Source organism: Lissotriton helveticus, chromosome 10 (genome assembly GCF_964261635.1).
Source record: "Lissotriton helveticus chromosome 10, aLisHel1.1, whole genome shotgun sequence".
Classification (NCBI taxonomy): Eukaryota; Metazoa; Chordata; class Amphibia; order Caudata; family Salamandridae; genus Lissotriton; species Lissotriton helveticus.
The window spans coordinates 24,955,389-24,978,026 of NC_136071.1; the positions used below are offsets into that span (position 1 = coordinate 24,955,389).

At 47.6% G+C, this 22,638-nt stretch overlaps 1 protein-coding gene across 1 annotated transcript in view; it reads left to right on the forward strand.

Moving 5' to 3' along the window:
• Window positions 1–22,638, forward strand: part of HCFC1 (host cell factor C1) — a 167,851-nt gene that overhangs the window by 32,613 nt on the left and 112,600 nt on the right. The window contains exons 2-6 of the mRNA XM_078664604.1: window positions 14,921–15,069; window positions 15,655–15,815; window positions 16,399–16,607; window positions 19,352–19,436; window positions 19,559–19,665. Coding sequence (XP_078520730.1) covers window positions 14,921–15,069; window positions 15,655–15,815; window positions 16,399–16,607; window positions 19,352–19,436; window positions 19,559–19,665 — 711 coding nt within the window. The remainder of the gene's footprint in view (window positions 1–14,920; window positions 15,070–15,654; window positions 15,816–16,398; window positions 16,608–19,351; window positions 19,437–19,558; window positions 19,666–22,638) is intronic.

Genomic DNA, 22,638 nt, shown 5'->3' on the forward strand with positions numbered 1-22,638 from the left:
GGACAATGGCGCGGTGAGGTCAAAGAAGAAGCGGAAAGTACCACTACGAGTGGAGAAAAGGAGGAGCAAAAAGTAATTAGGATAATGGAAAAAAGGAGGAACAAGTTGCCCTGATGTCAATGATGAGCCATGAAAGTAGAGGAGTAGCGGGGGATGAAAATTTCTTCACAAAAGGAGGAGCAGAAATACCGAGATGAACGGAGAAGAGGAGGAGCAGAGAGCACAGAGGTGAGCAGGACAGCAGGAGACGTCGCTGCACCCCTATATACCTCCAGACCTTGGCTTCTGGGGGCGGACCAGCCGCAGGAGAGACTCCGGCTGACTATAAAAGGAGGCTGCCCGGCGAGAGGGGCCTGGCGGCAGAGGAGGGGCGCGGGCGGTGACAATTGTCCTTTGTCAAGAGCCCCCATCACCCCCAAGCTGTTGGTTCATCCCCGAGGGGTGGGGCACGCACATAATACCCTCGCAAAGCAGGCCCGGGAGGCAGCTATAGATAGGTCACGGGCACAGCGCCCGTGTACGCCTGTACGGTGTACAGAGGGGCCTGGACTCGGGAGGGGACTCTGCAAATAGCCGATTTAACCTTAAGGAAAAAGCTAGAAGTGTTAAAATGGGAAAAGACGCAAGGCATTCATAGAGGCGAGCGAGAGCTCAGGTGAATATAATAGCATTGAGATCGAAAATCTCCGAAGCAAGGGGCCGGCCGCTCTCTCGGCCACAGCCCGGGGCTCCTTCCACAGGCCCAGCTCCGAAATGTTCACTGAAAATCGGAATGTTTTGATGGGGGCTTATGCCCTCTCTGCAACCTTCACCAGATGACCCCTCCCGTCACCCGCTCAACAGTTAAGTAATCTATTTTTTTTATACAATTGGAGCATTTTGATGGAGGAGGGAAATTCATTTAATTTAAGTAGACAATGCACGTTTTCTCGCAGTTTTATTTTTAGCCAAAGTCTACAAAAGAAGGAAAAGGACAATGCAGGAGCGAGATTCCAGATTTAACGAGTTCATAACAACAGCGAGGAAGCGGCGCACAGATCTTACAGGCTCTCAGAACCTGGACGTTTGTTATGAGACGTTGCAGCAGGGCGAGCTGACCTGCTTCCTGCGTCTCAGCGACTGCAATTGCGAGCTATTGAGATCAAACTGTCTCCAGGCGGGGAACCAGGATAACGAACGGTGCCGCCACCTTGCGCTGCCCACGAGATCACCGTGACTGAAGTGGCGCTCTGCGGGTGCAGCCCCACCGGGAAGGGACGTGCGCAGACAATGCAGCGCGTGACACAGCTGCAGCCCTTGTGAGCAGCGGCTTGATAGGATGTCTTCCTCACCTGTGGCCGTCATTAACCAGCTGCCGGAGCTTCCGGGACCCGGGCGCAGCGTTCCTACGGCTAGCCCGCTGGGGACAATTTAAGAAGTTATCCATAACGATGCATTCGGCGATAATGAATGTGCCCAACCATACGTTTTTTTTGACGGGAAGATGAATTGTTGCTAGTTTATTTTTCGACTAAATCTGGGTAGAACGTGGAGTTAATCTGCTGAGCCGTGTACAGTGAAAGCAAAACGTTCTGATATCAATCACTTTCGGTTACTTTACATAATGTATTTGATAAATCTGTGTACATCGTTACTCTGGTTGAAGACGTATCCTCCAGGCTAGCCGTACACTTGCTCAGGAGTCTAACCCTGCTAATGAAGGGGCACGTGCAGACAGGGTGACGTCAGAGGACAGGCAGCTGTCAGCGAACTGAAAACTGTGCGGGAGAGAACACGGAGGACGGGAGGGGGGCGGGAGAGAACACGGAGGACGGGAGGGGGGCGGGAGAGAACACGGTGGGCGGGAGAGAACACGGAGGACGGGAGGGGGGCGGGAGAGAACACGGAGGACGGGAGGGGGGCGGGAGAGAACACGGAGGACGGGAGAGAACACGGACGACGGGAGGGGGGCGGGAGAGGACACGGACGGCGGGAAAGGGGAGGGAACGGGAAAAAACGTAACTCCGCCCTGGGAAAAAATCTCCGGAACGCCCCCGAATCTGGTCCAGCCTTGATGGACAGATCCGGCACTCAATGGCTAGCCTCCATTTATGGAGCTAACCAATGAGAGCCGGGGGACGTTCCAGGAGTCCTTATTGACGACATAGGATTTCACCTGCGCTGAAGAGCTGCGCAGAGCGCAGCCTTCGGCAGGCGAAACCCAAAAAGGAGGCTAAATCCTTCCTCATGGGTAAATTCCTTGGCTAAACCCGTTCCACAACCACCTCAGAGACTACTGCCCTCATCCTGCGACCTCGCCCCGCCAAGAAACCGGGGGTCTGTCTTCAGTAATTGTAATTGGAATGTTATCCTTGTATTCCTCCATCCCTCTGGTACCCACGACCCCCTCCCCCCTAATGTACAGTATTCTTGTGATTTCCTGCCTATTGTATAACTCTCTGACTTTGTAAAGCGCTCTGATACCCTAAAGTGTCAAGTTCGCGCTCTATAAAACATTAAAAATAATAAACCACAGACCTGTGCGTCTTACTCACTTGAGCATCTGAATACTCACCCCGAGACCCCCGAGTGATAGGAGCAAATGCAACAGAGCAGCTCAAACCGGGTCCAAGGCCTACCAGATGGAAAAATGGAGAGACTCCCCTGGACTATGCCCCTTGCTATAATGCCAAACTTGGCGAGTGATTGGAACCCATGTCTCAAAACCTGGGCGACTAGACCCCAATGTTGGAGAACGCCACAGATGGATATGCAGCTGCAAACGTCTACAGGACATCACCTTGAAAGAAATCATGGGAAAGGATTTGTCCACCACCTTTCATACATGCAACAGCACCCGTATAACAAACGTGTATTTGTAAAGCGCATATCCTCCCAGAACTGTATCTTGGCGCTAAATAGCAGATGTTTTTTGTTACCTCAAAAGGATGAAAGGCTGAGGGGGTCCTTCTGGGATAAGAACCTAAGACCAGGAGGTCAAACGCAGGTCCCCCTCAGTGGTTGCATCGGTCTTCTAAGCCGCCAGACCTGGCGCAAATAGCATTATGTAAGTGTACAATCTCCGGCTCAACTTGCCAATTTGAGGCCAAAAAACGATCAAAATCTGCATCAGCCGATACGCTAGATGATCGGAAACTCACTAAGATGCCTTAGTAGGTCTGCCAGATCTAAACCATGAACATAATGACCCCTCTGGCTCTCCCTCCCCATGTTCCCTTCAGGCACAGACACATCCTGCATGGGGACTTGAAGTGGTGGTTGCCCGTGCCTCAAAGGCCACCTCCTCCGCAGACTCCATCACAGCCGGTATGAAAGGCTATGAAGAATGCACAGAAGGACCTGGCTCCATCGTAACACCAGCCACAATCCAACAACCCCTCCGAATACCCTGTATGCCAAAAACATTAGTCCGCAAATGCCACTTCCTGCGATATACATGATGGCATCCAGAGTGGCCGGACATGTGGTGAAGCCAACTGAACAAAGTTACTTGCGCTCCGTGCAGGTTGGTGTGGCAACAAAACTGGCCACAGCATACCTGGCCCTCTCGCCGTACGGACCGCTTTGCGAGTCCCTGTGAGAGGGAAACCATCAATATGCTCACAACAGCAGGGCGAACAGTACACGGAGTCCCCCAAGACTGCCTGATAATGCCGAGCGCAATGGGTAAGGGGCTCTAATTTTCCAAATCTGGAGTCCCCCCAGGGCCTGCTTGCTAATGCAGAACAATACAGGCAGGATACACCAAAAACAGTTGAAACACTCTGCTAGAACGCGCATGCCCGGTCTGCCAATGCTGGGTGCTGCAGACAGGAGCGACTGTCCAGAAAAACCGCACAAAAAATAGCGTGAAAGAGGTGACTCAAGCACATAACCCTGAGAGTGCGAACCTTCCACAGAGGACCCCCCCCCCCAAAAAAAAGTAAGCCCAACCTGCTATAGCAAGGCGAAGGGCAAAACCTAAAACAGCACAAAAATCCAAGAATGCCAAAAGAAGGCACCCTGAGCAGTAAATTAAATGTGCATGAAAAAGCCAATGTGTCAGCATTTAGTCAGAAAGGAAAAACTGCCAGAAGCGTGCAGCTGCACTTGTTGAGTAAAAATAAAAACTGCTGGATTGTTACACGCCTTAAACTTTGGCGGGATTCAAATGCAAACCTATGCCCGCTGTGGAACCACCGGTCTGCGGGGAGTAAGAATGGGCGAAAGAACGCTTGGCGCCGCAGCCCAGAAACGCTGACCAACATCTGCTGTGCAGGGCGGCCATGTCTCCTAAACACAAACTGCTAAACAATTCTCACCATAAGCAAAAACATGTGAAAACCTTAAACCAAAAGCATGACCATCTTACCAACCCTTGTTAGGTAATATTTTCTGCAGCACAGAAAGAGAACAGTATGTTCTTGTGACATGCTTTCCCTTTCATGTGTGCTGGGTAGGCAGTGCCATGTTGGGGTAAGTATTGACCTCTGCTAGGTATAATTTCTGTGGAGCAGGTCAACTGCTCATGCATAAGGAATTGGACTGGAATACGAATGGGAAGGTAATAGTGAGTCGCTTGTTAGGGGGGCTGTTAATACCTACATGGTTTCACAGGAAATTTCATACATTATATGCTTTCAAAAAAGGAAGCAGGGAACTCTGGTTTCTTCCCAAGTTTGGCTGGAAAGCTGCTCCTTTACCCTGCAACATCCTTTACCCTGCAACACCACTGACACACTGAATGTCGCAAAGCAGAGCTCGGAAGTGACTGCGCTTCTTGGCATTTTTACATTATATCTGTGGTGACCTATGCAAATGAAACAATTGATGGACGAAATGCTGGACAATGCAGACCTGTCAAGTGGTGGCACAGATTTGAATGGGGTGGGAACTGCTTAGTCCTTCATCTTGTAGTCCGCAGTAGGACGGACATTGGTTATTATCCCATTTAGCCCTGGATCCCATTGACCTTTGCTCGGTGGTTGTTTACTGGTGGTCTTGAGGTGGAGAGGTAGTGTTTGACTGTGGCCTCTAACGCACAGCACACTTAACCTGGACACCCTACATTCTGCTTAAATAAGTGGGAACTCACTTGTTGTCCGGTGGCCTAGAGCCAAAGAACCTAGCCCTTTTACAGTCAAGTGACTTGATTGTAGCCATAACCCTAATCTTCAGGGGGTTCTAGATTCAATGGAGCACTAACTCTGACAATCCTGTGACCTATATTAGCTGGGAGGTCTGGTCCTAGTGATTAGCTCCATTGGGAGCCTCAAGTGTCGCAGACTGGGAGGGTTACTGCTAAGCCAAATTGTAACTCTTCTACACGTTTGCCAAGTGTAGCCCTGCTGCAGTGAACGCCTTATTGGCTTGGAAGTGGCAGGAATTAAATGGGCTGAATCAACATATTTTTGTTGAAATTCACTGTCCATTCTTCCAGGCAGAAGCCCTAGGTGGCACGCTGAAAATAAAGCTAGCGTTGGGTGTACTTGCTATTTCTGGGTCATGCAGGAAGACTAGTGAGTAGCTTAGGCCTTATCGGATTGACACAAATCAGAGTGGGAATCTGGATAGTGAGTGGTCGGCCAAGGTTATTCTGCATACATTCGTTGTAATTTTTAAGATTATCAGTTAATGCAAATATATGTATGATTTGTGTAAGTTATATCACACATGACATGGCTGACTGGTTGCTATGTGGTGTACAGATTAGATTGCTGTATGACCTACTACTGCCACTGTGGAGAGTTTGTCCTTCTAAAGGAGAGCATATCCTTATTATCTAGCTATTGTTTTTTTTTTTTGTTTCAGTTGCCTCAGTCTTTCTATTATGAGTTTGTGTAGGTGTGTATATTTAGATAAATCTATATCTGAGATTTAAACAGTGCTTTTGAAGGGAGTGCTGGCTTGGGACTTGTGTTTTAAGGCTCCCAGTTTTCAGTTTTTACTTTTTTAGGGCTCGGGCCTACGCCTCCACGAAGTGGGGGGCGGAGCTTCCGAACTCTTATGCGTTCAAAAAAAAAAAAAGAATTCAGAAAGGGGTCCGGCTGGCACATTCCTTAGTTTTTTATGGCATCTGCGTAGTGATTCGTCTTCGCTGTGCTGTCTATTTAGTAGCGTTGACGTGATAGGCTATATGTAATGTACGCGTGCCCGATTTGGCATATTTTCGGCGGTTTCGCGCACGGGAGACCTATTAATCTTAATTAGGAGCTGTCAGAGTGCCCGTGTAATGCAATCCAGATGGTGCGAGCGCGTTCACCATTGCATTGCATACAAAAAAGTCATCTGATCTCTTCAGTGAGTGTCCGCATGCGCTGTATGGGGCATATTTTTCCAGGCGCGAGGGGTCTTTGTAAAATCGTAGACTGTGTCGAATGGCTGTCCTGTTCCTTGCAGTGGGCTCTTGTTGAAGGTATGGATCTCCCGAGGAGAGCAGGCAAATGCGGGAGGGGTCAGGGATAACAGTTAATCACTTGTAGTATAAAAGTCTTTGTAACTGATAGTTAAATAAATTAAATGTGCACCGCAATCTATTTTTTGTTGTTGTTTCTATTCTGTTTTTGGATATGGGATTCTTTGACAAGTGAATGACCATGAGCGAAGAGTCGAATTCTACGAAAGATTGTGTGGGCACCTATTGGGAACGCATGAGTTGCAACTACGCTTTTCCAGAACATGCGGTATTAAGAAATGTGGAACCGAGCAGTGTAAAATGACACTAGTATTCTCGTGTGTTTACAGTAATGCTGTGGCGTCTTTTTTCCTCTTGCAAGGGTGTGTTGATTAATGGGAGTGAGTTTGCTTATTCATCTGAACTTTTTATTTGTTGTTCCCAGCTCACACCTGCCTGTTTGAGTGTAACGTCAGTTAAGTGAACCTTGTCGTACGGGTGACTGATGACAGATTTGAGATGAGCTTTGATAATACCCAGGGATTTTGCAGAACTAAACATTGCACCATGTATTTAGGGCTGCCCTCCTATTTACGCATGGTAGATTGTAGGGTTGGGCACAGTTGGATATCCAGGATATACACAATGAATTTACATGGCTTTCAGTGGAACTTGCGTGCAGGATTGTCAGTCACTCTGAAAGCCCAACTTGATTTTCCTATTCACTGGCTTGAATAGCCCAGGCAAAGAATATTGCCAAAATTCTCTAGGAATCTGGGTTTTGTTATCAAATAGTTTGGCTTGCCTATAGACTATATTGTTAGAGGTCAAATTTCATCATTGTATGCGTGCTGATTGCAAACGTCTCTATGTTGCTGTCATTCCCTGCCACCCATCTGGTCTCTGTGGCGGGCACAGATTGTCGTACCATATGTATTTTTGCTTGTGATTTTCAACGCCTACCGTTTTGGCATTTGTTGATACCCTAACCCTACAATGTAATGTAATAAACAGTTACAGCTTGCAAAAACGAATCTGATCAGAAACTGCACCTGAAAATATGAGCTAAATTTGACATACGAAACATGTCCTGTTTTTTCAAAATATTTAGGTATTGTTATTGTTTTTAGATAGAGGTATTAATACAAAATCTTTCTGAAAATTGGCCTAATGTTCCCTTTACACATCAACTCGATTCCAGTTGCCTTATACATTGTACATGAAGTATCTCCTGGTTATTATGACTTATTGTGTGCACCTGTTGCTTTTTTTCAGATTTTGTGCTTAATAAAGGAGGTTCTGTCCACTTTCTTTTTAATAACCGCAACCTTCTTATCCAAACCATTCCCGAGGAGAGTAGCTAAGGAGCCATCTCTTGATCATACTATGATAACTTGTTCAGGATGCAAAAAGACTCAAAATATACTGTGCCTGAATCCCAAGCAGAACTTTTTTCCTTTATTAGTCACCCACGGGTCCTTATAGATCAGGAGTTTTGCGACTGAAGAGACGATTTAAATACCCACGTGTGATTTTGCCATCTAAAAGGCACTTGTAGCTATTTCTATTTACTGTCGTTTCCTAGTAGACCTTTCTTCCTCTTTGTTTTCAGCTTTGTTGGCCCTTATGTGAAACCTTTTTAGGGCTCGGGCCTACGCCTCCACGAAGTGGGGGGTGGAGCTTCCGAGCTCTTATGTGTTCAAAAAAAGAAAAGAATTCAGAAAGGGGTCCTGCTACAGGCTAGCGATGACAGTGCATATCTACAGGCTAGTGAAGCCAATGCATATCTACAGGCTAGCGATGACAGAGCATATCTACAGGCTAGCGATGACAGTGCATATCTACAGGCTAGCGATGACAGTGCATATCTACAGGCTAGCGATGACAGTGCATATCTACAGGCTAGCGATGACAGTGCATATCTACAGGCTAGTGAAGCCAATGCATAGCTACAGGCTAGCGATGACGATGCATATCTACAGGCTAGCGATGACAATGCATATCTACAGGCTAGCGATGACAGAGCATATCTACAGGCTACCGATGACAGTGCATATCTACAGGCTACCGATGACAGTGCATATCTACAGGCTTGTGAAGCCAATGCTTATCTACAGGCTAGCGATGACAGTGCATATCTACAGGCTAGCAAAGACCGTGGATATCTACAGGCTAGCGATGACCGTGCATATCTACAGGCTAGTGAAGCCAATGCATATCTACAGGCTAGCGATGACAGTGCGTATCTACAGGCTAGTGAAGCCAATGCATAGCTACAGGCTAGCGATGACAATGCATATCTACAGGCTAGCGATGACAGAGCATATCTACAGGCTACCGATGACAGTGCATATCTACAGGCTTGTGAAGCCAATGCATATCTACAGGCTAGCGATGACAGTGCATATCTACAGGCTAGCGATGACCGTGCATATCTACAGGCTAGCGATGACAGTGCATATCTACAGGCTAGTGAAGCCAATGCATATCTACAGGCTAGCGATGACAGAGCATATCTACAGGCTAGCGATGACAGTGCATATCTACAGGCTAGTGAAGCCAATGCATAGCTACAGGCTAGCGATGATAATGCATATCTACAGGCTAGCGATGACAGTGCATATCTACAGGCTAGCGATGACAGAGCATATCTACAGGCTACCGATGACAGTGCATATCTACAGGCTTGTGAAGCCAATGCATATCTACAGGCTAGCAATGACAGTGCATATCTACAGGCTAGCGATGACCGTGCATATCTACAGGCTAGCGATGACCGTGCATATCTACAGGCTAGCGATGACAGTGCATATCTACAGGCTAGCGATGACAGAGCATATCTACAGGCTAGCGATGACAGTGCATATCTACAGGCTAGCGATGACAGTCCATATCTACAGGCTAGTGAAGCCAATGCATAGCTACAGGCTAGCGATGATAATGCATATCTACAGGCTAGCGATGACAGTGCATATCTACAGGCTAGCGATGACAGTGCATATCTACAGGCTAGCGATGACAGTGCATATCTACAGGCTAGTGAAGCCAATGCATAGCTACAGGCTAGCGATGACGATGCATATCTACAGGCTAGCGATGACAGAGCATATCTACAGGCTACCGATGACAGTGCATATCTACAGGCTACCGATGACAGTGCATATCTACAGGCTTGTGAAGCCAATGCTTATCTACAGGCTAGCGATGACAGTGCATATCTACAGGCTAGCGATGACCGTGGATATCTACAGGCTAGTGAAGCCAATGCATATCTACAGGCTAGCGATGACAGTGCGTATCTACAGGCTAGTGAAGCCAATGCATAGCTACAGGCTAGCGATGACAATGCATATCTACAGGCTAGCGATGACAGAGCATATCTACAGGCTACCGATGACAGTGCATATCTACAGGCTTGTGAAGCCAATGCATATCTACAGGCTAGCGATGACAGTGCATATCTACAGGCTAGCGATGACCGTGCATATTTACAGGCTAGCGATGACAGTGCATATCTACAGGCTAGTGAAGCCAATGCATATCTACAGGCTAGCGATGACAGTGCATATCTACAGGCTAGCGATGACAGTGCATATCTACAGGCTAGCGATGACAGTGCGTATCTACAGGCTAGCGATGACAGTCCATATCTACAGGCTAGTGAAGCCAATGCATAGCTACAGGCTAGCGATGACAATGCATATCTACAGGCTAGCGATGACAATGCATATCTACAGGCTAGCGATGACGGAGCATATCTACAGGCTACCGATGACAGTGCATATCTACAGGCTAGCGATGACAGTGCATATCTACAGGCTAGCGATGACAGTGCATATCTACAGGCTAGCGATGACCATGCATATCTACAGGCTAGCGATGACAGTGCATATCTACAGGCTAGTGAAGCCAATGCATATCTACAGGCTAGCGATGACAGTGCGTATCTACAGGCTAGTGAAGCCAATGCATAGCTACAGGCTAGCGATGACAATGCATATCTACAGGCTAGCGATGACAGAGCATATCTACAGGCTACCGATGACAGTGCATATCTACAGGCTTGTGAAGCCAATGCATATCTACAGGCTAGCGATGACCGTGCATATCTACAGGCTAGCGATGACCGTGCATATCTACAGGCTAGCGATGACAGTGCATATCTACAGGCTAGTGAAGCCAATGCATATCTACAGGCTAGCGATGACAGAGCATATCTACAGGCTACCGATGACAGTGCATATCTACAGGCTTGTGAAGCCAATGTATATCTACAGGCTAGCGATGACCGTGCATATCTACAGGCTAGCGATGACCGTGCATATCTACAGGCTAGCGATGACGGTGCATATCTACAGGCTAGCGATGACAGTGCATATCTACAGGCTAGTGAAGCCAATGCATATCTACAGGCTAGCGATGACAGAGCATATCTACAGGCTACCGATGACAGTGCATATCTACAGGCTTGTGAAGCCAATGTATATCTACAGGCTAGCGATGACCGTGCATATCTACAGGCTAGCGATGACCGTGCATATCTACAGGCTAGCGATGACGGTGCATATCTACAGGCTAGCGATGACAGTGCATATCTACAGGCTAGCGATGATAATGCATATCTACAGGCTAGCGATGACAGTGCATATCTACAGGCTAGTGATGACAGTGCATATCTACAGGCTAGCGATGACAGTGCATATCTACAGGCTAGCGATGACAGTGCATATCTACAGGCTAGCGATGACAGTGCATATCTACAGGCTAGCGATGACAGTGCATATCTACAGGCTAGCGATGACAGTGCATATCTACAGGCTAGCGATGATAATGCATATCTACAAGCTAGCGATGACAGTGCATATCTACAGGCTAGCGATGACAGTGCATATCTACAGGCTTGTGAAGCCAATGTATATCTACAGGCTAGCGATGACCGTGCATATCTACAGGCTAGCGATGACCGTGCATATCTACAGGCTAGCGATGACCGTGCATATCTACAGGCTAGCGATGACGGTGCATATCTACAGGCTAGCGATGACGGTGCATATCTACAGGCTAGCGATGACAGTGCATATCTACAGGCTAGCGATGACAGTGCATATCTACAGGCTAGCGATGATGATGCATATCTACAGGCTAGCGATGATAATGCATATCTACAGGCTAGCGATGACAGTGCATATCTACAGGCTAGCGATGACAGTGCATATCTACAGGCTAGCGATGACAGTGCATATCTACAGGCTAGCGATGACAGTGCATATCTACAGGCTAGCGATGACAGTGCGTATCTACAGGCTAGTGAAGCCAATGCATAGCTACAGGCTAGCGATGACAATGCATATCTACAGGCTAGCGATGACAGAGCATATCTACAGGCTACCGATGACAGTGCATATCTACAGGCTTGTGAAGCCAATGCATATCTACAGGCTAGCGATGACAGTGCATATCTACAGGCTAGCGATGACCGTGCATATCTACAGGCTAGCGATGACCGTGCATATCTACAGGCTAGCGATGACAGTGCATATCTACAGGCTAGTGAAGCCAGAGCATATCTACAGGCTAGTGAAGACAGTGCATATCTACAGGCTAGCGATGACAGTGCATATCTACAGGCTAGCGATGACAGTCCATATCTACAGGCTAGTGAAGCCAATGCATAGCTACAGGCTAGCGATGACAATGCATATCTACAGGCTAGCGATGACAATGCATATCTACAGGCTAGCGATGACGGAGCATATCTACAGGCTAGCGATGACAGTGCATATCTACAGGCTAGCGATGACAGTGCATATCTACAGGCTAGCGATGACAGTGCATATCTACAGGCTAGCGATGACCATGCATATCTACAGGCTAGCGATGACAGTGCATATCTACAGGCTAGTGAAGCCAATGCATATCTACAGGCTAGCGATGACAGTGCGTATCTACAGGCTAGTGAAGCCAATGCATAGCTACAGGCTAGCGATGACAATGCATATCTACAGGCTAGCGATGACAGAGCATATCTACAGGCTACCGATGACAGTGCATATCTACAGGCTTGTGAAGCCAATGCATATCTACAGGCTAGCGATGACCGTGCATATCTACAGGCTAGCGATGACCGTGCATATCTACAGGCTAGCGATGACCGTGCATATCTACAGGCTAGCGATGACAGTGCATATCTACAGGCTAGTGAAGCCAATGCATATCTACAGGCTAGCGATGACAGTGCATATCTACAGGCTAGCGATGATAATGCATATCTACAGGCTAGCGATGACAGTGCATATCTACAGGCTTGTGAAGCCAATGCATATCTACAGGCTAGCGATGACAGTGCATATCTACAGGCTAGCGATGACAGTGCATATCTACAGGCTAGCGATGACAGAGCATATCTACAGGCTAGCGATGACAGTGCATATCTACAGGCTAGCGATGACAGTGCATATCTACAGGCTAGCGATGACAGTGCATATCTACAGGCTTGTGAAGCCAATGTATATCTACAGGCTAGCGATGACCGTGCATATCTACAGGCTAGCGATGACCGTGCATATCTACAGGCTAGCGATGACGGTGCATATCTACAGGCTAGCGATGACGGTGCATATCTACAGGCTAGCGATGACAGTGCATATCTACACGCTAGCGATGACAGTGCATATCTACAGGCTAGCGATGATGATGCATATCTACAGGCTAGCGATGATAATGCATATCTACAGGATAGCGATGACAGTGCATATCTACAGGCTAGCGATGACAGTGCATATCTACAGGCTAGCGATGACAGTGCATATCTACAGGCTTGTGAAGCCAATGCATATCTACAGGCTAGCGATGACAGTGCATATCTACAGGCTAGCGATGACCGTGCATATCTACAGGCTAGCGATGACCGTGCATATCTACAGGCTAGCGATGACAGTGCATATCTACAGGCTAGCGATGACAGTGCATATCTACAGGCTAGCGATGACAGTGCATATCTACAGGCTAGCGATGACAGTGCATATCTACAGGCTAGCGATGACAGTGCATATCTACAGGCTAGCGATGACAGAGCATATCTACAGGCTAGCGATGACAGTGCATATCTACAGGCTAGCGATGACAGTGCATATCAGGCTAGCGATGACAATGCATATTTATGGGCTAGCGATGACAATGCATATCTACAGGCTAGCGATGACAATGCATATCTACAGGCTAGCGATGACAATGCATATCTACAGGCTAGCGATGACAGAGCATATCTACAGGCTAGCGATGACAGTGCATATCTACAGGCTAGCGATGACAGTGCATATAGGCTAGCAATGACAGTGCATAATTACAGGCCAGTGATGACACTTCATATCTACAGGCTACCGATGACTGCATATCTACAGGCTAGCGATGACCGTGCATATCTACAGGCTAGCGATGACCGTGCATATCTACAGGCTAGCGAAGCCAATGCATATCTACAGGCTAGCGAAGCCAATGCATATCTACAGGCTAGCGATGACAATGCATATCTACAGGCTAGCGATGACAATGCATATCTACAGGCTAGCGATGACAGAGCATATCTACAGGCTAGCGATGACAGTGCATATCTACAGGCTAGCGATGACAGTGCATACACTCACAAGGAGACCACAGGCAGCTGAGGTGCAATCTTCTCCCACTCACAAGAACGACATCACAGGCAGCAGCAGTGCAAGCTTCTTACACTCACAAGGAGACCACAGGCAGCAGAGGTGCAAGCTTCTCACACTCACAAGAAGGACATCACAGGCAAGTGGTGCAATATTCTCACACTCACAAGGAGATCACTGGCAGTACACACCACATGAACACACTCCATAACACATAGCAACAATACATTGGCATTTACAATGCCATTAGCTCAAACTCAAATAAATCCGAGCCCGATTGCATTTCTAATGCTTGTTTTTATATTGATAAATACAGACAAAAGCGGAACAAAACTGAAAATTGTGCTTCCTGTGATTGATTTGCCATGCTGTCCTTCATGAATTCCAGGCAAAAGCTGAGCAGATAGACAGCATGGGGAGTTAAAAAAAAAACCTGAATGATACTTCCTTAAATATAGGCATATGTTAACATATACTTGTAGTATAATGCTGACATGTACCTCTAGGCTTAGTGTTTTGTCATATGTGGCTGCTTAATTTGCTCAAATGTGACAGGCATCCACGTTCCTACACCTCAGATCTGAGACTTAAATATGGAAATAAACCATTTTGGAACTCTATTCTCAAAACACAAAATAAATATGGATAAATACCATTTAAAATGGACAAAAAATAAATATGGATAAATATAGACAGAAATGTTAAAATTACTACCATAAAACCAGGAGCCCTACTTATTGGTTTATTGCCTTGGCTGAAGGCATTTTTTGTAAGAACTGATAATTACTGTTAATAAAGATAAGATTTGGTGGCAATTCCTAGACTACTGCTCTTGATTTTGTATATTGGGAGAAAAAAGTGGTTCTAACAAAGAAATGATTTCCTTGTGTTTCAGCTACAAACCAATGGTTCATCCCAGCCGTGCGTGGCGATATTCCTCCTGGATGTGCGGCATATGGCTTTGTGTGCGATGGCACCAGGTTACTGGTGTTTGGAGGGATGGTGGAGTACGGAAAGTACAGCAACGACCTGTTTGAGCTGCAGGTAAGAGTAATTTTTCTGTTTTTTGCGGGCTTAGGCATGTACCCCAGTGGTTTCCTCTTTTGCTGCAATGACCACATTGCATGTTTGTGCTCCATTTATCAACCGCCCTGATTACTTGAAGGTTGAAAAAGAGGATTCATTTGGGAAAGAAAGTGAGGGCAAAGAGTAGTAATGAATGAGGCCAAGGAACCGGCTTTCAGGTGGGATAGCTCTGTGGAACATCTTCAGGTGCATAAATGAATAACAAAAAAGAAACCTGTAAAAAACAAGCGGGAAGTGAGTTAGCTGTAGGGTGGATTGCTGTTACAGAGGTGGGGATAATGGGAGGAGAAGGGTAGGGAAACTGGATGAGGCATATATTAAGTTGAACAGATAACCAAGGTTTACATTAACTTACAGCTCTAAAGAGCTAGGCAAGTACTGCACTGTTGTATTTGTAGGGACCCGTAATACACCTACTTGTGCAACACTTAAGGTACGCAGTCATCTTCCACTATATGCCATCTCCATTGCTGCTTTTAATAAAAGTTCCCGTTGGTTTTCCTTTAGTATATTGTCTGAAACAGGATCTTTTTCTTCTTCTAGGCGAGCAGATGGGAATGGAAAAAGCTGAAGGCAAAAAACCCCAAGAATGGGCCGCCGCCATGTCCTCGACTGGGTCACAGCTTCTCCTTAGTTGGAAACAAGTGTTATTTATTTGGTGGTCTGGCCAACGACAGCGAGGACCCAAAGAACAACATTCCACGGTAAAACGCCTTCACTGAAGGACCATGCTTCTGGGTGGGGATTAAAGCTGATTAATTCTTGGTGGTTTATTCATCAGGCCGCATAAGCCTTGCTCCACTTGAGTACTGGGAGCTAGCCTGCTCAACCAATGCATCTCCATTTTGTCCCTTAGCCCACACCTTCCATACTCTGATTTGTATTTGCTCGAATGTGGAGAGTCTAACAGAAGGCTGGTTATCTACTCAAAATCTAGTCAAAACCAAAGCTCCCAGTCACCTGGGTCACCAATTTATAGCAAATTACTCCAGGCCTTGCTTACAATCCATTTGTAAACCTAGTCCATCTCTTTACTTCAAATTTGCCCCTTTTTTGCTCAAGGCACAGGTAGTGTTGGGATTTGTGTAGCCTCCTTTACCAGGCGAACTAAGGAGGAAAGGTTTGGTGAAGGAAGACATTTGCTACCCCTTCCTGGTTATGCCATTGCCTTGTTCTGTGTAATGATGAGAGCAGTACAGTGAACCTTGTTTCTGCTCATTGTAGCAGTTCTCAGTTTGGGTATGACCTTTTAGTCTTTGCCATGTTGTAATGTTTGTTTTTTCGCAGGTACCTGAATGACCTTTACATTTTGGAGCTGAGACCAGGTTCTGGTGTGGCCACCTGGGACATACCAATCACTTATGGCATTCTACCTCCACCACGGGAGTCTCACACCGCCGTGGTCTATACGGAGAAGGACAGCAAGAAATCCCGCCTGGTGATTTATGGAGGAATGAGTGGCTGTAGGCTTGGAGATCTCTGGACGCTGGACATCGGTTAGTCTGTTCAAATCTCGGTGTCACTTGTTTATGGAGAATATGTGAGCACTCTTGATATCTGAAAGGCCTCAACAGTATTAAGATAGTGCAAAGTTACTGTATTCAAAAAGTAGTGGATGAATATAAAATGTCCTAGTTATCGAGAATTCAAGTTGCACCATGAAGGACACCTAGTTGATGGGTATGCATAAACTTTCCACACTTTATTTCTCAGCAGCCAATACGAAGTAATCCCACCCAGCCAGGACTCTAGTTACGTTGTTTTTCAGGGGAGCATCTCTAAAATGCCCTTTGAATGCATTTGAAATTAAATTCCACGCTAGCATCAGTGTGGGTTTAATTGGCTGAGAAGTTTGATACCAAACTTCCCAGAAGTCACTAAAGCCATTCTGGTGCTGTGCAGATCATAATTACAAACTCCCAGACTATATACTCTTTATGGCTTTACTGCACTTAGTGTCTGAGAATGGACTTAGTCACTGTAGGGGTACAGGGTTCATGCACCTGTACCCTCGCCAGTAGTATAGTGCACCCATAGGCAGTTGATTTTAGGCATTTCCCACAGGTATGTCTGTCATGTTGACTCCACTTTTCTCTGCACCAAAACACACAGCCTGCAAGGGCAGTGTGTGTGTGTGTGTTAAGGTACAGGACCCCTAAAGGTGGTGCAATATGTGCTGCAGTACTTAGAGGCCTGCCCTGCTCCTAGTCCCCTTGGTACCCATGGTGCCTTTTACAAGGGACTTGCATGCGGCCAGAGGTGCCAAATGGGGGTGCAAAGGTACAGTTTTAGGGAAAGAACACATCCCCAGGGTACCTGATTAGCAGGAACCCAGTGCACACTTAGTCAAAAACTGGCACTTTCCTACAGTTGACATCCCACAGACAAGAATACCTGGGCTCTGGGGAATCTCTGTAGTCTCGCTCTTCTCATAAGTTTACATACCCATGTGTTTTCGCCAATTGGGCTATCCTTCAATGGAGAATGCCCTGCAGAAATAGCTGACATTGCCGTAGTTTATGGAATGATTTCTCAAGCTTGCCAAAGGCTTCCTAATGCCCATTGTCGTGCTTCCGGAGGCCATTCGCCGAAAAGGTGACAGCCTGGTAACCACATGGTTCCAGGCTATTGTGACTGGAATTATTCCTCCCGTCCCAGAAAAGGATCGGGCAGTCAAGCTGCTAGTTTGAGCAACTGCTCATTGATTGGTTTATGTGCAGCATTTACTGAACAAAATGTGAATAGTCTCCGCAAGTTAAGGGTCTACGGGCTTGCACTCTCCTGCCCTCTCTGCCTCATTGCTCAACAAAGGGGTTATTCATGATCCATGTCTGTAGACTGATTTCCTCCAGTGTCTTCAGAAGGCAATCAGCCCGCAATTGGGCAAGCAGCACACTAAAGTTGCCTCGTCTTGTTCTGTAGGCATATTGTGGAGCTGCAGTGTAGTGATTGAGAAACAAAACTGTGCACCTATCCTCTTAATCAGATGCCCCCTAGCTGTTCTGGCAATAAATCGCAAAACCACACTCTGAAGTGCGCTTGGCCTTCCTGCCTGCACGAAACTCAGCTGGGTTGAACAAATTTCTTCCACCACATCCGTAATATCAATGGTCATAGCAAAGACCCATCCCCAACCTTAGTCGCCCACCCAGGTCCCACAAACTGAGACCACGCCTGTTAATCTTTATTGAAGAATTGATGTCCTAGTTTATTTATACAATTTCCAACTTACAAGCAATCCTTTCACACCATTTCTTTTTTTCAGTAAGCCCGTGCCTGCTTTAACATTCCAGCGAGCAACCTACATTCAGACTCCTGACCATACCCTATAAGCACTGTGTCCTACATTCAATGCTCTGTAATTGCCTCCACTCTCGTGCCATGGACACGCAGCTGCTTCCAGCCCAGCCCAGCCTGGTTACCTTTTACTTCCTGTATAACCTTTTTACATTCTGGTATTTGTCTACTACCAACCCGCCAGGTGACTATTCACTCCAGTGTACCATTTTACCTTTTGCTTCGGGGAAAGTCTCTGCTTTCAGTCGGTTGGGTGACCTTTCACTTCAGGCATCTGCTTCCAACCTGCGAGGTGACCCAGGCGCCGACTCTTAGCGTTTCCTTCCAGCTCAACACCATAATCCCTTGTAGTGTACTGTCGGTACCCCTTTGGTGACCCAGAATCTCAATTAACCACTTCCGTGCTCATGACGAGCTGAGCTTGTCATGAATTGCGCCGCACGCATGCTCATGACGAGCTCAGCTCGTCATGTAACGCGGCTTTTAGAAAAAAGCCGCACAGTGCAAAAATAACCGCCGCACGCATGCGGTTAGAGACTTTACAGCTAAAACATGTACATCAAAGAGACGATAATGTGGAACAACTATTATATGGGTCCCTCCAGATGACACAAGTTGTGAACCTCAAGAGGATTTAATAGTGGAGCGAGGGCTCTGGATGAAATTTTTTTGTGACTGGCTTGAGTTAGTAGTGGGTTATGAAAAACCAGGAGTAGCTGGTTTGGCTTTTCATATGTTGGTTGGTAAAAGCAAAATTGAAGAGGAGACGAAAGGGGAAGTACATGGAGTTTCTTTCTACCTGGAGTCTTGTCCCCCCCCCCCCCCCCCCCCCCCCCCCCCAAATCCTTAATTGATGTGCCTTCCATGCATGTTTTGCTGCCTCTTGTGCACCATAAAGACTAAAATACTCCTGTTTTAAATGTATACCAATTTCTTTGTACAGACTCGCTGACATGGAATAAGCCTACTCTCAGTGGGGTGGCACCTCTCCCGCGAAGTCTTCACTCTGCCACCACCATCAGCAATAAGTAAGTTGAGAATCTTGATATATTCCTCCCCACCATACAAGTAAAAACTGAGTGTGCTGTTTAATTCTCTGTAGCATCCAGTCTCCCTTCTTTGCTCATGGAATCCCTCTTTCCTTCCGTAGGATGTATGTCTTTGGAGGCTGGGTGCCTCTTGTAATGGACGATGTTAAGGTGGCGACTCATGAAAAGGAGTGGAAGTGTACCAACACATTGGCATGCCTCAATCTAGGTAGGCATGCTGCTTTAAAACTAGCTACTTCTCCTTCAGAAAGTAATCATGCATACTTATGCTATAGCTGTGGAGGCCAGAGGCATTGAGTTTCTAGGTGTCAGTGGTGTAAAGCTCTGGTTCGAGGCATGTGGGCTGCTAAATTCATATCTTAGCATTAGATCGCCGCCTAGTGTTGGGTCCGGATGATCGCACATTGTTGTCCTGGAAGAGTCTTTGAAGTATCCTGAGATAGGTGGCTCCTCCCCTGGACTACAGTGCGCATGGGCATCGGCTCCATCCCCAGATTGTTTTTTTCCGCCATTGGGTTCGGATGCGGTCTCGACGTCTCTCTGTCGGAACCGAGAAAAACTAACTTTTTACGGCCAAAAGGCCTTGTATTCTTTGCGTCGGTATTGTTTGCGCACGGTCTTGAGTTCTTCCGTCTCTTGGAGTCTGAATCAACGGAGTGCTTGCACTCTTCGGACATCGAGGCTTTCTCATCGCGACACGACACAACTTTCCAGCATGGAGCGGAGTCCGTTTAAGTACTGTCCGCTCTGTGGGTCCAAATACCCACATATCGACGTGCACCCGGTCTGTAACAAATGCCTTTCACCAGACCATAACGAAGACAACTGCAGGGCCTGCGCAAAATTCAGGTCGAAGAAGACACTCAAGCTTCGGCGCGCGGTGCGCCTTGAGGCCAGACAAGCGGCCCCGGCTCCAGAAAACATCTTCGGCGACCGAGAAGAGGAGGACCAGAGCCATCATCTTCAAATCTCCCCGCCCGAGACGGAGGTCGAGGCAGATCCGGAAGACGACGACTGAGTCGTAGATCAAGGCCTTGAATACGTCGACGAGGTAGGGGACGTCGAAGAGATTTATGGGGCCGCGGAAGATAGCTCAGGGGACGAGCTATGCCCCGAAGGTTACGAAGATCCAGATCGGGTCACGGGATCGCCTGTCGGCCTTACCCAAGACCCCGTACCGCAAGCCACGGCCCTGCCTTCAGGCCCGGCCACGGACATACTTGCTGCGCAGCCCGTATCGAAACCGAAACTGAAACCTACGGTATCGACTACACCTAAAATGGCCGACCCGAAAACGAAACCGAAACTTATCGATTCGAACGACCCTAAGATGGCGGCCGTACCACCAAAAACGACTACACCCGCTGCTTCGTCGACTCCGTCGACCTCCGGGCCACAAAAGTCGAAGAAATCTGCCGATTCTGCAGGGTCGAAATCGGCGCCAGAGGAGGGATCCTCTAAGAAGGGTGGTCGGCACGGGTCAACCGCTGCGACGCCGTCAAAGCCCGCCAAAGCCAGCGACACGGCTCCGGTTCCGACTGGGACTCCGTTAGTCGGACGCGTGGTGGTGACGGAGCCGACAAAATCACACGGATCGAAGGCTGGCACATCTGCGCATCGGTCCAAGGACTCTGGGTCGGCGGCTGCGGCATCATCGTCCAAAACTCAGAAGGGCCAACAGGACGTCGGATCCGAGGGCAAGGCCAAGACCTCATCGTCGGCGCCAAAGGCCACTGTAAGTGACGCGTCCCTCGTCGCCGCTTCACTACAGAGAAACAGGGAGAAGGCCTCTGCTACGCCGGCTCCGATGCCATCGCCACAGAAGCCGATGGACATTCCGGTGAAGCCTGCGGGGAAACTTCTCTTCCTTCTGCCGCCAAAAGAGACGCCGAAGGCCTTTTCAACAAAATCGACGCCAAAGAAGTCTGATTCTTCGACGGCAGGGGCACTTTCAAGTCGGGTACTCGACTCTGATGAGGATTCAGAGCGTTTTATCGACGCAGACACGGGCAAATTGACCCTTTACAAGAGGAGGATCACTTCACAGCCAGTGGACTCCTATGTCATCCCCCTAAAGAAAAAAAGGCTTCCTCAAGACGCTTCAGGCCTCATGGAACCTATCCAGCCTCCTCCAAGAAGGAACCCAACTCCTTCCCCAGAACACTCTGAGGGTGAGGGATATGTTGAAGATGACCAATACACTTTCCCCATCAATGAACCAGATGCACAGCCGGATTCATATGATGACATTGGTGACCAAGGCACCCAAGATGTGGGGCAAGACCCACAGCCTTTCACTGCACGTGCATCCCCAACAGAAGATTCTGCAGGTTTTCATGCACTCATTGAGAGGGCAGCTGCAAATCATGATGTGGACATGCATGCTGACCCAGTAGAAGAAGACTTTCTATTTGACACTTTTTCAGTCTCTGAACGGACAGTAAAGACACTGCTTATGCTCAAAGGGGTCCTCAAACATGCTGCGGACATCTTTAAGGAACCTACCAGGGCGAGAGTGGTCAATCCACGTATCGAAAAGAAGTACAGACCAGCACCTGCAGACCCTGCATACATTCGGGGACAGTTGCCGCTTGACTGCCTGGTGGTCGCAAATGCCCGCAAAAGGGCCAACTCCCAAACAACGGGTGAAGCTCCTCCCCCGGATAAGGAGTCCAAGGTGCTAGAGGCAGGAGGCAAAAGGGTAGCTGCACAGGCTGCCAATTTTTGGCGTATTGCAAATACACAGGCACTCTTGGCACGTTATGATAGGGCGCATTACGACACCCTAGAGCGGGTTTTAGAACACCTGCCTTCGCAGTTTCAAGAGGGCACCAAACTGCTTATAGAAGAGGGAAAACTGATCTCCAACGCAACCATAAAGTGTGCACTTGATGCCGCAGACACAGCAGCTAGGGCCATTAACACTAGCGTCATGCTGAGACGACAGGCGTGGCTCCGCATATCGGGGTTTAAACCTGACATTCAGACAACCATTCTTAATCAGCCAGTCAATCCTGATAGACTGTTTGGTCCAGATGTGGACACCACCCTAGAAAAAATTAAAAAAGACACAGAAACTGCTAAGTCTATGGGGGCCCTACAATCACAACAGTTTCGTGGCAACAATTTTCGTCGCTCAGGTGCACGTGGAGTCACCAGAGGACAGATGGGTCAACAATCA